The following is a 17,492-nucleotide window of genomic DNA, read 5'->3' as shown; positions in this document are numbered from 1 at the left end:
CTTCTCCCTCTCCCACTCCCCCTTCTTGTGTTCCCTCTCTCGCTGTCTCTCTTTCTGTCAAATAAAATGAATAAAAATCTTAAAAAAAAAAAAAGCCTGAGGCAGAATAGAGGACTCTCTCTGAGTATCTTCTGAAGAGAAAGAAGGTGTCAGAGTGGCTTTGGATGCAGACCTGGCAGAATTTCTGTAATATTCACTGCTGGTCAAAAGAACCTTTTTACACTTGTGGAGACATCTCAGGACCAGTTTCTTTTTTCTATTCTCTTATCCTATGCTGTTTGGTCAGTTTTGCCACTAGGTATGGAGACAAGGAGGATGAGGCAGATGGGTGACTAGAGAAAGCAGTCTTTTTCTCTGCGAATCTGCTAGAAACATTCTGGCATTGGGAGCAGGCTGAGTGAAATGCCTGTGTACACAAGATACGGCTGGAATGCATACTGTGTAAACGTTACTGAATGACTATCATTTTTGAAGGTTGGAGGAGCTCTTGTTTGACCCTGCAAAGCTGTTAAAGAGTAAGCTTCCTCAGAAGTGTTGCTTTTATTTATTTTTTTTAGATTTTATTTATTTATTTGACAGAGAGAGATCACAGGTAGGCAGAGAATCAGGCAGAGAGAGAGAGGAGGAAGCAGGCTCCCTTCTGAGCAGAGAGCCTGATGCGGGGCTCGATCCCAGGACCCTGAGATCATGACCTGAGCCGAAGGCAGAGGCTTTACCCCACTGAGCCACCCAGGCGCCCCAGAAGTGTTGCTTTTAATCACAGGACTAGAAGAAAGGTGTGGGCATGGGGTGGGGTAGAGGGGGAGATTGGGGAGGTCATGGTGGAACACAAGGGAATGTGAGAAGAGTTAAAATTACTATTAAAATTCAGCTTTCAAAATCTGTGGAGGCCTAATTATGGCGTTCCTTGCCATCTGGGCTTGGTTGATACAAAGCTCTCAAACCTTTGTCGAATAAAGTGATCCGGGCTGCTGACAGCGATGGGTGCAAATGATGGGAAAATTGTCAGTGAATTCTACCGTCACTGTCAGTGGAAGCACAGATATATGAAAGGGGAATTTAAAGCCAATTAGGTTGTGCTAGAGAACCAATTTTGTCATGGCCTAACAACTTGATCTCAGTGATTCCATCTATTTTAATTAGATATAGTTATATTCCTGTGTATAAATATGCATACAGTATAGAGCTATATTCTATTTATTCTACTAAATAATTGTCTCATTTAGAACAGATTGTCTTCTGAATGTTTATTTGGTTTAAACAGGGTCAAAGACAGGTATTGTATGGGGGAAAGCATAAGCCTTCTTAGATCTATTTTTCAAGAGCGAAGTAGGGCCCTGTACAGCTTTTAAAAACATTTTTAAATTTAAATTCAATTTAGTTAACATACAGTATATTATTAGTTTCAGGGGTAGAATTTAGGGATTCGTCAGTTGCATACAACACCCTTGCTCAGCCCAGCAAGTGGCCTCCTTCCTGCGCATCACTCAGCGACCCCAGCCCCCCAGCACCCATGGGCCCTCTGCAGTTTTAACTAGATTCAGGGACTTGGCACATTGAAACTTGGAGTTGAGAAACTATCGTGACTTCGAAGAAAGCATCTGTTAGTTGAGTGCTACATGTAACTCTGAATGTTTTCCAGAAACATCCGTGTGCTTTTGCTCTAAAATAAGCCAGTTGTGACTTAAACATTCTGCAGCCAGATCGGTGGTTGCTGGGGGCAGGGGAAGGGTTATGAAGGGGCACGAGGAACTACTGGGGGTTGGCGAGCATTTTCACTGTCTTGATTGTGGTGATGGTTCCGTAGGTTTGTGAACCTAGGTCAAAACTCATCAAAGTGTTTTGGTACAAGTGCAGTGTGTTATGTTATGAAACATGGCCAAGTGCTTCCTCGTTATCCGATGTTCTAATCTTCCAGGCTTCGGTCATAACCCACATAGACTTTGGTTGTGGGCGCGGGTGTCTGTGGGCCTTTCCGGTGATGGCAGATGGAGGGGTGTCTCCGACTGGAGAAGTGAGATGCTGTTTCATGACTGTTTTGATCCTTTCTGGGCAAGTTTAGATCAGCAGCTGTGAACTGCTTACTTTTCATTGTTTATCATCATGTGAGTTTCCTCTTTTTCATAAACAATTTTAATATTAGCCGTGGGCACTGGGCTGGCTCAGTCAGTAGAGCATGTGACTCTTAATCTCAGGGTTGTGAGTTCAAGCCCCACATGGGGTATGGAACCTACTTAAAAATTTTTTTAAAAACCCAAAACACAAAACAGCTTTAATACAAAATGAACACATGCTTTTTGCAAGTACCGCAAAATCAAAGCAATAAGTGTACAGAGTGTAAAGGGCAAACCCATTCCTTTCCTCTACTGTCAGTTCATTTCCCAGGGGAAATAGTGTTCACAATGGGATGTCCCTCTTCACAGACTTCATGTGTAGAAGGCATGGACACACCCATACATGTGTACTGATATTTCATTACTTTATTATATTACTTTTAAGAAACAAGATCACATTGTACATTATTATCCTGCAAATTGTTTTTTTTTTAAGATTTTATTTATTTATTTGAGAGAAAGAGCATGAGCAGGGGGAGGGGCAGAGGGAGGAGCAGACTCCTCGCGGGACTCCGTCCCAGGATCCCGGGACCATGACCTGAGCGGAAGGCAGACGCTTCACCGACTGAGCCACCCAGGCTCCCAGTCTTGTAACCTGCTTTTAGTTTTTCCCTGTAATAAGTATCATCGGCATCCTTCCATGTTAGGAAGTACAGAAGTAGTCCTCCCTCCCTTTCTTCCTTTCTTCTTTCTTCCCTCTTCTTCTCCCTTCTCCTTCTTCCTCCTCCCTCTGTCTCTCCTTCTTGTCTTCATGGTGGCAATCCTCCTCTTCTCCCTTTGTTTTTTGTTAGTTTTTGGCTGAGGTCTCCTTAAGGAAAAAGCATCACAACAGGAATTATTGGGCACCTATAAGCTAGGCACTGTCTAGTTAATTTTTAGTGATCTGTCAGAAGTTGCCAGTGATATCACTATAGCATTGAAGCCATTGAATCCATGACATACATAAAAAGCCTACTTCTTGGTACAGACTAGGTCCTATATAGATATATCTATAGTTGAGAGATGGGCGCAGAGGGAGAGGGAGAGAGAGAATCTCAAACAGGTGCCACACCCAGTGTGGAGCCTGATACGGGGCTCGATCTCATGACCCTGAGATCATGACCTGAGCGCTGAAATCAAGAGTCAGACACTTAACTGACTGTACCACCTGGTCGCACCCCTCCACCCCCCACCCCGCATGCGCACGTGTTCTCGCTCTCTCTATATATTCTACAAGTTTTTAATTGTAGTGTGATTAACATACCATGCTATATTAGCTTCAGGTATACAACATATCGATTCACCACTTTTCTATGTTACTCAGTGCTCAGAACAACAAGTATTGTCCCCGTCTGTCACCAAGGAACGTATGCTGTCATCCCATCCTGGGATTTTATCCTAGGGCAATAGTTAACAGAAGTCTGACTCTAGATTCACAAAGATACGTATTAATAATAATAATAATAATGGCCCATATTTATTAAGTGCTTACTGTGTGCCAGGCACCATTTTAAGCACATTACAATTAGTCCTTGCATCAGCTAAATTACACGCTGTGATTGTGGTACTTGTACTAAAATGAACACACCGAAGTACAGAGGACTTACACAGTTTGCCTCGAATCACAGAGCTAGTAAGTGATAAGAGTTGGGGCTTAAATCCCAGCAGTGCTGTTCTGGAACCCACAGTATTATCCCTATGCTGGGTACTACCTCAGCGTTCACGCTGGCAGTGTCCACAAGAGAAACAAAGTGAAAATAACCCAGACCCTCCACGAGAGGAGCGGTTCTAGAAATTATGGTAAGACCCTTCATAAACAAAACATTTCTAGAACAGTATTTCCAATTCTTGGCATCATCCCCCAAAATTCTGACTCAGGAGGCCTGAGGCGAGACCCTGGAATTTTTATTTAAGACAAGCCTATCTGGGGGGCCCTGGGTGGCTCAGTCATTAAGCGTCTGCCTTTGGCTCAGGTCATGATCTCAGGGTCCTGGGATCAAGCCCCGCATTGGGCTCCCGTCTCGGTGGGAAGCCTGCTTCTCCCTCTCCCACTCCCCTTTGCTTGCGTTCCTGCTCTCGCTGTCTCTCTGTCAAATAAATAAATTAAAAAAAAAAGACAAGCCTATTTGGATGCAGGTGATTCACACGACTGTATTTTGTGAAACACAGCAACAGACCATAAAGTGCTTGAGGTCAGACAATCCTTCTTAAAACCCCAGCACCGAAGGAAGCACATAGAGCAGAAGACATGCTCATCTGTCTTGAGCTGAACACCTCTGAGTCTCTTTCCCCACTCTCTAAATGAGGGTGTTCCCCAGGGCTGTGTCCCTGGCCATCTTCTTTCTGGATTTCTCTTTACATGTACATAGCAAGTTACAATCCAAATCACTTTCTCATACAGTATATCCCCTGATCCTTAAAGCCTCAACTGACCCTATAACATGCTCCTAATATTGCCCCCTTTCTTTCTCTCTCCTTCTTTTTTTCCTTTTTTTTTTTTTTAAATAGTGAGCTCTCTGCCCAATGTGGGGCTTGAACTCACAACCCCGAGATCAAGAGTCCCATGCTCTTCTGACTAAGCCAGCCAGGCACTCTTGCTCCATTTCCTAAAATCATAATCCACACACTCTCCCTGCTTCTCTACTTCTTTTTAAAACTTCAACTTACTATAATTTGGGTTTTTGCCCAAATTACAGCCTCTATGCTGCAAAATTCAGTGGACACTTCTTGGGGTACCTGGCCGGCTCGGTCGGTGGAGCATGTGGCCCTTGATCTCAGGGTTGTGAGTTCGAGTCCCATGTTGGGTGTAGGGACTACTTGAAAATAAATTTAAAAAAATTCAGTGGATGTTTCTCTATTCTCATCTTACTTGGCCTCTTAGGAATAGTTAATACCATTGACTAACCCCCTTTCTTCACTCCGACGTGTCTGGCTGCTCCTGTCTTCTTGCCGAGGCCTCCTCTGCTAGTGACTGCCAAATGTTGACTTTCCATGGTGATTGGTTCTTTGTTTTCTCATCCCAAGGAGAGCTCATCTACACCTGCCATAGAATTTGACTCATTTCTCTCCAAATTTGATAAGAGCCTTTTTGACATTGCAGGAAAATGGAGACATCTGGCTAAAATATAGACACTTGCTTTAGTCTGTAGAAATCACCCTTGTGAGGGACATGAGGCATACAGTAAATCTCAAAAGTGATGATTTTTAGTAGTCTTTGTGAATTTAATTTTAAGCAGAAGAACTTTTTATTTTTATTTTTTTAAAGATTTTATTTATTTATTTGACAGAAAGAGACAGTGAGAGAGGGAATACAAGTGGGGAGTGGGAGAGGGAGAAGCAGAATCCCCGAAGAGCAGGGAGCCCGATGTGGGGCTCGATCCCAGGACCCTGGGATCATGACCTGAGCTGAAGGCAGCCGCTCAACGACTGAGCTACCCAGGCGCCCCTGAAGCAGAAGAACTTTTTAAATAAGATCCATTTATACTTTGAAATGAGTGACTAAAAACGCATCAGTTGAAAGTTGGATTACATTAGCAGAACGTTTTATTAAAACTACTATACAAAAAGTCATAACAATTTCTGGACTTTATTCCCATATATACATGGTTTGGACAAAATTATATCCAAATGACACTGTAATAAGCAGCTTTGAGCATTTTTTTAAAGATTTTATTTATTTGCCAGAGAGAGAGAGAGAGAGAGAGTACACACAAGCAGGCAGAGAGGCAGGCAGAGCCAGCGAGAGAAGCAGGCTCCCTGCCGAGCAAGGAGCCCGATGCGGGGCTCAATCCCAGAACCCTGGGATCATGACCTGAGCCAAAGGCAGAGGCTTTAACCCACTGAGCCACCCAGGCGTCCCAGCATTTTTTTTTTTTTTTAGCTTTGAGCATTTTGTTTTTTAAAGTAGGCTCCACGCCCAACATGGGGCTTGAAATCACACCCCTGAGATCTAGAGTCACACGCTTTACCTACTAAGCCAGCCAGGTGCCCCATGTTTTTTTCTTATTTTTGATTATTTCTCTAGGATGAGTTTCTAGAGCAGGTTTCTTGATCCGAGGAGATGAGCCTTTTTATGAGTCTTGGTTTGTTTTGCTAAATTATTCTAGGAAAGAATGATGTACATTATCTCAAGCAAGACATGAAAGTGCCTGTGTTTTTCTCCCCAAAACTCTCCCAGAAATTGGTTTTTATTATTTGTATTCATTTGTGTAAAAACTATTAAGTGGAATTGTGTATCTTGAAATTAATTAATTAAGAGCTAGATGTTTGTATCAGTTAGCTATTGTGTAATAAACCAGCCCCAAACTTAGTGGCTTAAATAGTAGTGATTTATTATTTCTCCCAGGTCTATAGGTTGGCTGGACTGTTGGGCTCGCTCAGGGGTTCATGGTCAGGTGGTGGGTTGGCCAGGGTCTGGCTTGATGAGGATGTCTCATCAGCCACCAGGGGGCTCTTTTCCATTTGGTCCAGAATCCTCCAGCAGGCCAGCTCAGGCATGTGCTCCTGGCATGGCAGGGTTCCAGGAGATTAAGGGCCGCTTGAGACCTAGGCCTAGAACTGGCGTTCTGTCACTTTTGCCACATTCTAGTGGTGTGTGTGTGGGGAAAGCCAACTTACATTCAAAACCTGGGGGGAAATAGATTCTATCTCTCAGCAGCGATGGCTTGAAGTCACATTGCAGAGTGTGGCTATAGGGCTGGGTGGTAACCTGGGATTATTTTTGTAACTGTTCTACCGTGACATCCAAATGAATGTTGTCCTTCAGAGGTGTCATCTTTCAAAGCTCTAAACTCATTCAACGATGTATGAACAAATTAAAAAAGAAAGAATTAGAGCCTTTATTAGAATCTCCTTTTGGGGGGGGTGGTTATAAGGCAATTAAGAAAATCAGTTTTTTTTTAAGATTTTATTTATTTATTTGAGAGAGAGAGAGAGAGAAATCAGGAGGAGGGGAAGATCAGAGGGAGAAGCAGACTCCCTGCTGAGTGGGGAGCCGGACGTGGGACTTGATCCGGAGACTCCGGGTTCATGACCTGAGCCAAAGGCAGATGCTTGACTGACTGAGCCACCCAGGTGCCCAGAAAATCCGTTTGCTTTTTATAGTTACCCATTTTATGCAACATTCTTGATTCTAGGTAATTGTTGACAATTTCTAAATATCAAAGCCATGAAAAAAAGAATTTCCAAATTGACATCCATCAAGACTATTTAAAAGACGTAACCCAGACTTTGAAATCCATCCGAAAGGAAACATTTTGAGATGTTTAACACAGAGGCAATAGCGCTGGAATAAGTGGGAAGAGCATGACAAACCTGATTACTTTGAAGTGGTCAACTACTTTGTGTTTATTTTTTTCTGGAATGTTTTTTTAAAAGCTGTTGCTTTAAGGGCGCCTGGGTGGCTCAGTCGGTTAAGCGTCTGCCTTCGGCTTCGGGTCATGATCCTGGGGTCCCAGGGTCTAGTCTTTCAGCAGGGGACTCTGCTTCTCCCTCTGGCCCTCCCCTATCTCTTGGCTCTCTCACTTTCCCTCTCTCAAATAAATAAATAAAATCTTTTTTTAAAAAAAAGCCGTTGCTTTAAATTAGGTTGTATAAGCAAATACCTATTGACTATAGATAAATTTTGGAGTTCAGTATACCGTAGTTGGATATCAAATTAATTTTTCTCCTAAAGGAGCTTAGTGTTAACTCTTATTTAGGTTGCAAATTGCAGCAAACTAACTGAATTTTCTTCTTCGGTTTGCTATTTCGATAATGTTTTTGGAGAAAGAAAACATGCTTGTTTTCATAACATCCCAGTTCAGTGTTGCTATCATAAGAATTCTTAGTACCTTAGTATCTTAGATACAGCCTTTGGAGGCCTTTAAAAAAAACCAGCTTATACAAACTCAAGGAAATTGATATGGCTTGTCCTTTATGGACAGTTATTTTGTAAATGGATTATTATATGCAACTGATGAATCACTAAATTCTACCCCTGAAACTAATAATACACTATATATGAACTAAATTGAATTTAAATAAAAAAATTTTTAAAAATTATGCACCTATAAAGTTAACTAAGATTTATTAGTAAATTTTGTGTTAGAATTTCCATCAGCTACCAGCATATGTTTGAGTCTAAACCTCTCTGAAGTTGACATTAGTGAGAAGGTCGGGTTATATGGACTCTGAATGTATACACTTTAGGAAGAACTCCTTTATTGGGAAGTGCTCTTTGAAGTCAGCAAATAGGAGCAGAAATCCTCAATTCCCAGTATTAGGGATCTTACTCACCTCGGGGCAGCTTGAGAAAGTTTGTTAATAGGAAATGCCAGGTAGCACTCATGTTTGGAAGGTTTTCCAGTCCCAGAATAGAGGGCAAATTCATTTGGTCACTCATTAGAGGAGGTTGTCTCTCCTGTACTTGAACTTAGAGTTCAGTTTAGTTCATGTCAATAGACTGGAGGCATCCGAGCCGATGTGTCCACGTACGACCTAGAATGCAAAGTCAGGTGTGTGTTCGTGAATGCCCTGTTTCTGTAGCACCCCCAGCCAGTTCTTATGGGATTCTGCCTTTGAGAGCAGTCACTCAACAGGCTTGGCATCCTGCGGTCTCAATGTGTGGGCAAGTCATTTCATTTTCCGGAATCTGTGTGAATTTCCCCATCTGTAAAAACAGGCATGACAGTGCCCACTCACAGGTTGCTTCACGAACCAGATGAGATAAAGTGAGACTATTGCCACGAATAAATAACCAACATAGCTTGTGTTTATTGAGAAATTCCTGTGTGCCAGGCGCTATTCTAAGGATTTCACATATACTTGCTCAACAAATCCTCTTGGAAATCCTAGAATCTCTATTTTTCAGTGAAGGAAGCTGAACCTCAGTACAGTTGATCCTTGGAAACAGCATGAGTTTGAACTGCATGGGTCCATTTATATGTGGGTTTTTTTTTTCGATAAATACAATGGTGTAAATGTATTTTTCCTTATGATTTTTTTAAAAAAGTGATCTCTACCCCCAACGTGGGGTTCAAACTCACGACGCTGAGGTCAAGAGTGACACACTCCACCGACAAAGCCAGCCAGGCACCCCCATTTTTCTTGCGTTTCCTTATGGTTTTCTTAATAACATGTTCTTTTCTGGGATGCCTGGGTGGCTTAGTTGGTTAAGCGACTGCCTTCGGCTTGGGTCATGATCCTGGAGTCCCGGGATCGAGTCCCATATCGGGCTCCCTGCTCGGCAGGGAGTCTGCTTTTCCTTGCTGACCCTCCCACTTCTTTTTTTTTTTTTTTTAAAGATTTTATTTATTTATTTGTCAGAGAGAGAGAGGGGGAGAGAGAGCAAGCACAGGCAGACAGAATGGCAGGCAGAGGCAGAGGGAGAAGCAGGCTCCCTGCTGAGCAAGGAGCCTGATGTGGGACTCGATCCCAGGACACTGGGATCATGACCTGAGCCGAAGGCAGCTGCTTAACCAACTGAGCCACCCAGGCATCCCTGACCCTCCCACTTCTCATGTTCATTCTCTCTCACACTCTCTCTCTCAAATAAATAAATAAAATCTTTAGGAACCCCCCCCCAAAAAAAACATGTTCTTTTCTCTCGCTTACTTCATTGTAAGAATACCGAATAGCATGCGTGTAACATACCCAGTGGCTGGTAAGGCTTCTGGTCCATAGCAGGCTATTAGGAGTTAAATTTTGGGGGGAGTCACAAGTTATACATGGATTTTGGAATGCACAGGGGTGGGGGGTGGATGCCCCTTGCCCCCGTACTGTTCAAGAGTCCACTTTATATGGAAACTCTTGGAAAGTTCTGAAACCCAGTAAGCAAACGGATGCTATTGTCTCAGTTCTCCCCAGAGTACTCTTTCCCTTACTGAGTGAGCGGAAGTCCGGGAGTGCTAGTACCATTCAAGATCCAAGTCCGTGTTTTGCACCATCTGTATGAAAATGTTCTCTTTGGCCCTCTCAGGTTTCCGGGGGCTACCATGACGGTCACTGTGGTGTACGATAACTCCGAGGCCACGGAGCTGTGTGCCGCTCAGCACCTCTACCTCAAGCCCATCGCAAAACTGATGATCAGTGTCTTGCTCCCAGAAAGCTCAGAGCCGACGAGGCCCTTCTCCAACTGGGAAGTTCTGGACCAGCTGAAGAGCCTGATTTGCCCTGACCAGTTCACCACCGTTCGGCTCTCCAAGAGCACAAAGGACTTCATCCGATTCGAGGGCGAGGCCGAGACGCGCAGTCTGGTTCAGATCTTGAAGGCCAAGTTACACGGGAAGATCATCAAGTTGAATGGCTTGAAAACAGACTTAAAAGTCGTGGCTACAGATGCCCAGGGAGAGTGGGAACGCTTCCCCAGGGAAAAGGAGGCCTCGGTGAGCGATGGGGCCGAAGAGCAGGACCAGGATAAGAGCCCGGATTCTATCTATTTTGCTGGCTTGCCCTGCAAATGGTTTGCGCCCAAAGGTTCCAGTGGGGAGAAGCCCTGTGAAGAGATCCTTAGGGTGGTTTTTGAGAGCTTTGGAAAGATCAAGAATGTGGACATCCCTATGCTGGACCCCTACAGGGAAGTGATGACCGGTGGAAACTTCGGGGGTTTCAGCTTCGGCTTGCAGACATTTGAGGCCTTCGTACAGTACCAGGAGTCAACGGACTTCGCGAAAGCCATGGAGTCCCTTCGAGGGATGAAGCTGATGCTGAAAGGAGATGATGGGAAAGCTCTGGCCTGTAACATCAAGGTAAGAAGGAGCCAGGATTTCTTTCATTTCCTACTGTTCAGGTGGTCCTGAGCAAAAGCTGGAAGGAAGCCTCTAGAACAAATTTCCTTAGGACTCCCCCCCGCATTAGGCTCTGAGTGATGGCTGATGTAGAGATTTGTGTTGTCATTCAGAAACGGATGTTTAAGAAGAAAACTAATCCTGATGTGGACATTCTTCTGCCGACTGTGGTTTGGAAGGGTTGGTTCTGTGGGGCTCTGTGCCAACTTCTTGGGGCGCTGAGGAATTCTTCTGACCCTTATGGAGCTATCTCCTAGGATTGTTCCACCTGAGTTGCTGAGAGAGGGAGGATCCATGCAGTTTGACCCCACAGGAGAGCAGTTTACCCCCTTTACTCTTGGGGGCAACAGGTTGCATTTTTAGGAATGTCTGTCAGGTGAATTGCTGGAACATAAGCTCAGGAAACTGGGATCCTTTCCTTTTGAGATTGTCCTGTCTCTCCAGTCAGGCCACCCCATCTCCTTTGTGACCTCTTACTCCAGCAGAGGAAAAGATGTGGCTAAACATTCCTTATTCTCTCACTTAGCCTTGAGCATGAATTTGGACTTTCGCCTTCAATAGCTTCCTATGTGTGCGTGTGTGTCTGTTTGTGTGTGAGATGTGTGAAACTACTTATGTTAAAATATATCTTTTTTTAAATTATGAGCTATTCAGCCAGACAAAAGATAAAACACATGCTCTGGTGACCACCCAGGTACCCACTGGCTGGAAAACATCCCCTGTTACATTAGATACCATCTCCCTCCCTCCCCACAGAGGTGGCTATGATTGTGAATTTGGTGTTTAGCCTTCTTGTGCACATTTAAAGGGCTATTTTTCCTCCTTTTATTTTTCAAGCAAATTCTCTTGGAGTGCCTTGAGAGGACTTTTACTTTATTTTGGGGATTTGCAAAGTAGCTCAGTAATCACTACAGTCCAATCTCAGATCCCAGTAGGTCAGTTCTCTTGAATCTTTGCTTTCCCAATCCTTCCTCTACCCCCACCCCCGACATTTAAAATTATTTATTTATTTATTTATTTATTTATTGCCTTTTGTTTTTGTCTCTGGTGACTAAAATACCTGAACTCAGTTGATTTTTATAACAAGCCCGAGGTAATTAATTCACATCCCTCACAGCCTGTGCCCATAATGACTCGGTGATGGGGCCACGTGAGAGCTCCTGAAAGGTTCTGCCAAAGACGGTTCTAGAACCCACAGGGCTGTTGGGCAGGTCCCTAGGAAACAGCAGAACAGTAATGGGAAGAGGACATTTTGAATTCATGGAGTTTTGAATTGTTTAGTACACACTGGTTTTATTTTGCTGGCCTGGGACAACACCCAGGCCCCGGGCAGACTTTCCTAATGAGAGTCTGAATTGTTTTGTGCACAGGTTATGTTTGACACAACCAAACATTTCAGCGAAGGGGCTATCAGGAGGAGAAATCAAGAAAGGCTGAAGTTACAAGAGCTGGAGGAAGAAAGGAAAAAAGTAAAGCGAGATGAGGAAGAGGCTGCAAGGTGAGGCAACTGACGTTGACCAAGGCGGGTTTTCACTTCTGACGTGTGGGCTTATCCCTTTGGGTGAATGGCTGCCTCAGATGGGTGACATTGAGGTGGGAGTGGCCAGAATTGGTACAGTCTTCCGGCTGTGCTGTTACAAGACCAAAATGTGGTTGAAAGACGAGAAACTTAAAAAACAACTTCTCAGGGACAATAAGTAACGAGCTAGATCAAGATACCTGGGAAGAAATGATTTTAAAAAATAAATAAATAAAGGGATCCCGGCTTTTACAGTGAAAATCCTAGCCCACCCAATTAAAAAGTTGACCTGTTCACCCCCAATTTGCCCAAGTTTACCTTGCCTATTAATTTAAAGTGGAAAAAAAAATACTTTTTAGGTTGGGGAGAGATTTTCTTCCACAAAATGGTCGACAGTCAAACCAGCGCCTCAGCGGGAAGGCATGGATTTCTTGGCCTTCTGTTTCTTATTGGCTTAAGTTCTTTTGGAGAATTTGAGGAGCCTCCATGTTGACTTCTTTGAGCTTATCCTTGTTTTCTAATTTAGGGTCTTGAGCCTAGAAAGGGCAATTGGATTGCCAAAGGTTTGCCAAGAAGTACAAATGGGCTCTCAAAACCAGTTTGGCCTCTTGGCCCTTCCCCTCACGTGTTTATTCTTTCAGTCTTTCGTGTAAATTATAGTTATTCAAAAAAGGAGATAAAGAGTCCCCTACCGTGTGCCTTTCATTTTTTTTGGCTGGTGGGGTGAATAGGAGTTGCTTGAGATCATGTCTGTGAAACTCGGCCAGAGTTTGAGCCCGGTCAAGGCAACTCTTCTCCCAAATTTCCAGACTAAACATGTAGTTGAGATAATCTTCCAGCTTCTGGCGAAGTCCTCACTCAGGTAATTGTCCCTTCCTTCCCCTTCGCCATGGTTCATAAGGGCCCAAGCAAAACAGTTGAATTTTTGGGACAACAGCCCATATTCTTCCATGCTAGGTCCTGTGTTAGGTCATAGGTACCAAGGACCAGTACTCAGCCGTGAGAGTTTCTGAGTACCTTGACTTCCCTTTATTATTCCTTTATTAAGTCTATAGAAAGTCAACTCCATGGAAGCTTTTTGATCTCGAGAGAAATGAAATGACGGCTGTGATGGCTAAATCCACAAGCTGGACTGCTGGTGGTCTGACAAAGTGGGGACTTCGAGAAACCCCTTCTTTGAATTCTGTAGCCTTCTTTTCATATACTCTCTCCTGTACGTGCTTCTAACTGACCAGCTCAGTTTTGGGTCCTTCCCCTTTGACTGATGCGCCCATGGTGTCTTAGTCCCTAAGTTGTCCATGTCAGACCCCGGGGTTAGCACTGTGTGATTCCGGGAAACCTAACCCATCCACCCTCCCTGCAGCAGTGGGGAAGGAGCTGGAAGGAGAGCTGGTGCCTAATCCATGCCTTCTGAATGACTGACTTTTAATTGTTGTCCAGAAAAAGAAAAGAGGAGGAGAGGAGAGCCCAGGAAAAGAGGAAGAAGGCCAGGGTGAGGAGACGAGGCCCGAAAGAGAGAGACAGACGCCGGCACAGGAAACCAAAGGCCCGAGCCCCCGCGGACAGCGCCCGGGAGCCCGACTCTTCAGAGGAGTGGGAGGAGAGGAAGTACCTGCTGGCCCAGAGGCGGGTGGAGGCCCTCCGGCTGCTGCGGGTACTCTTGAGGAAAATTGCTGTAAGGCTCTTGCTCCGTCCATCTTCACTGTTGGTAGGTACCGGATCGCTTAGAGACACACTTTGATGCTGACGCTGCGGCCCATTTGAAATTGACTCCGTGTAAGATCGTTTGCCTTCTTTGGGGTTTGTCTTCAACAGGCTGTCTCAGCCCTGTGGTCTTGGGACAGTGCATCCCAGAGCAGGATAGCTAGTGAATCTATCCTTCTAGGCCCCTCATGCCCCGGGGAGGGGCGGGGGACGGATGGCATGGGTGTGGGGTTGGTAGGAGTCTTCCATTAACTCGACTTGTCCATTCATCTGCAACGGGTCTGGATGGGAAGGAAGAGCCTTGGACAGAGACCTTTGTGTAGCGAGCTCCCGTTAGTCTGGTCTTCAACTATTTGCTAAGGAATTTCTGACATCACAGAGCAATTTGTTTGGTTTGGAGAGTTTCCATTTTTGGAGTTTCAGGGTTGTTTTTTTTTTTTTATTGTTGTTTGTTTGGTTTTTTTGCCCCACTTTACTGACCTCCTAAAGATAATCAGACTCCGCAGATGGCCTGGAGGAAAGGCCAGAAAGGTTCCCAGGCGGTTCATTTAAAAATGCATCTTCAGGGTTTTCAAATATGCAGAGTAAGTGACATCAGGATCAGATAGAGGGACTTAGTGGCTATCAGCATTTCCGGCCTTTCTCTCATGAGTGTGGACAGCCAGACTTAGTGAAGTCAGGGTCAGAAGAATTTCACATTTACACTCACAATAAGTCTCACTGGATCTTTTAATTTACTGTAATGGCCTCTGGGGGTGACTTCTTTCTTTCTATCTTTCTTTCTTTAAATTGGCCACTTAAACCATTTTTTAAAAGATTTTATTTATTTATTTGAGAGAGAGAGAGAGAGGGCATGAGAGGGGAGAGGTCAGAGGGAGAAGCAGACTCCCCGCTGAGCAGGGAGCCCAATGTGGGACTAGATCCCAGGACCCTGGGGATCATGACCTCAGCTAAAGGCAGATGCTTAACCAACTGAGCCATCCAGGCACCCAGGGTGACTCCTTTCTATGAATTTGTCTCCTTAAATGTATGTGGTGCCTAACTAACTCTTGCCTCCCATTGATGGGGACTAACATTGATGACACAGCCCCCAGGTTCAAATCCCGGGTCACGGGTAGGCACTGTCCCAAGGTGCGCCCCTGTGTCAGCGAGAGCACGGTGTGATTGCTCCCAGTGGGGTGGGGCCCGTGGGCCACCTTTTACCTGCCTGCGGTTCTGCAGAGCAGACAGCATAGGCAGACCCATTGCCATGGCCACACTTTCTACCTGCAGCCTCTCTTCCAACTGAAGCAGAAGAAGAGGGGCCAGCTCAGGGACATCCTTTCCAGCTAACCCATGGGAAGAGACTGGGCTGACAAACAGGCAGGCTCTCTTGTAAGCCAGCTGATTCCCTTTGAGACACACATTTCCTGTTCTAGGATTTTCTGGGAAGGCTGTAGAGCATTTCTTATTCCTCTCACTATCCCCAGCCCCTAGCCTAAGACCTGGAACCAGAAGTCCTCACCAGTTTGTGAACAGATTAAAAAAAAAGTGGTCATGTGCTTTGAAGGTACGTAAATCATGCACACAGACCTCAGAAACACCGCTCACGTTCGTCTGAGAGATCGAATCCCGTACCTCCTCTTTCCTCTGGGCAATATCGTTCCTAATTTGGATCTACCTTACATGTTAGAAACCTCTTCGGAACCATGCCAGAAAGCCCCGTCTTCTTTGAGATTGTTGCACTGTGAGGTTTTTCATGTTGAGATTTTTGACCTTTCTCTTTAAAGGGATCCACACAGTTTAACCCACAGTGGGTAGATGATGCAAGCCCCAAAGTGAACCAGGCTCCAGGGAACACGCTGGAAATGCTGAAGCAAGAAGAGTTAAATACCCAGTATCTTCAAAATCAGGAGGAAATGCCAAAATATCAGGTTGCCAAGTCAGACAATAAAGGAAAACAAAAAATGAAGAAAAGAACTAGGGCTCACTTACGTAAATCTTCCCACCACCTTGGGAGAAAAAAAATAAGATACTCAGCTAGAAAAGAGAGAACTGGAAAATTATTAACTGAGGGCTACGGTCACAGTTTGGTCTCTGACCAGAATTCTTTGCAGAATGTGATGATTCAAGATCAGTCTCTTGAGGGGGAAGACCAGTGCAGTTCTAACAAATCCAATGCTTCTAGATTATCTGAGCCAGGCCATGGCAAGAAACAGAAGATCTATGAAACAGATGAATTTATTGATTACCTATTAAACTATTATCAAACTCCAGAGTATGCTCGCATCTGCCTAGAACCAAGTCATCTAGCAAGCCCATGTCAGTGGCAGAGGGCTGTCCGTGCTAAGGGAGATGGGTTTCAGATCAATCTGAGAAAACGGAAGTATCACTCCACCAGTCCGAGCCAAATGCAAAACCTGGCAGCAAGAGAACGGGTTCAAGAAGAGGTTTGTACTCAGGATCCTGAGCTTAAACCACAAAAGAGAGGAAAAGTGGATTATGCCAAAGAATGTACCGAGGAGTTGAAAAATCATTATAAGGACACAGCCGGTGGTGCTGGTGATCACCAGTCCCCAGCTGATGGAAAGAGCCATCTGTTAGAAAAGATGCAAGCTCACCAGCTCAGAGATTCTAACTACCCAAGTCACAGCCAAGTTTCCTCACCTAGGAGGTCAGCCGACTTAGATCTGGAGTTGACAGATTTCTTAGAGGAAATCAGTAGTGATTCCGAATGCTTCAGTGAAACCCTTAGTGTAAACAAAGAGGAGGAAGAGAGGTCTGTGGCCACATATGATAGCTCCCCAGAAAAAAGATCTCTTGATGATGACGACCTCACCACTAGTGATCGAGAAATTAGGGCAAGTCCGCAGGCCTTGTATTCAAAGTGGAGCCGCCATGGGGAGCACAGCTCCTCCAAACCCAAGCTGGGGAAACCAGGCGAGAGGTCCAAGTATGAACGGAGATGTTCGTGGCTTGAGGGCAAAAACCATTCCATTAGGGATGAGAAGAGCACCGCCAAAAGGAGGGCAACAGCAGTCCCCAAATACTTGCTCGGCGGATCGGGTCCTGGAGGTCTGTTAGACTACATCACAAGGAAGAGGAGGAGGCTCGGCGACAGCACATCTGGCTGGCAGGCAAACTACGGGTCCGCTCGTGTGCCCGTAGCATCAGCAAAAAGTGGTCACGTTTTCTACATGGGGAATTTGCCCCAAAGAAGAGAGACCCCGTGGAAGTCAGAATATAACCAGGAGGTCAGAAGGTTTAAAAGACATGAGCGTTCTAGAGATCCCACGCTGAATTCTGGTAATTATTATATTAGACATGACAGTCAGGAGCACCTCAACTATGGAAGCTATTTTGGAAATGGCTACACTAGTTCTTTGTATTTTCAGATGTTTTAAAGGCCTCATAGATCAGAAACACCCTCAT

At 44.8% G+C, this 17,492-nt stretch overlaps 1 protein-coding gene across 1 annotated transcript; it reads left to right on the top strand.

The window, feature by feature from the left end:
* Nucleotides 1-10,066: 10,066 nt before the first annotated feature.
* LOC111157200 (A-kinase anchor protein 17B) lies at nucleotides 10,067-17,492 on the top strand. The gene is made up of 4 exons (XM_022518493.1): nucleotides 10,067-10,819; nucleotides 12,229-12,356; nucleotides 13,818-14,085; nucleotides 15,851-17,492. The coding sequence occupies exons 1-4, from the start codon at nucleotides 10,067-10,069 to the stop codon at nucleotides 17,462-17,464; spliced, it is 2,763 nt and encodes a 920-aa protein (XP_022374201.1). The 3' UTR covers nucleotides 17,465-17,492.

The sequence above is a fragment of the Enhydra lutris genome, unplaced genomic scaffold (assembly GCF_002288905.1).
Source record: "Enhydra lutris kenyoni isolate GAN:26980312 unplaced genomic scaffold, ASM228890v2 scaffoldscaffold53, whole genome shotgun sequence".
Taxonomy (NCBI): Eukaryota; Metazoa; Chordata; class Mammalia; order Carnivora; family Mustelidae; genus Enhydra; species Enhydra lutris.
Note: the sequence above shows the minus strand (reverse complement) of the source record. Positions and strands in the feature narration are given on the sequence as shown.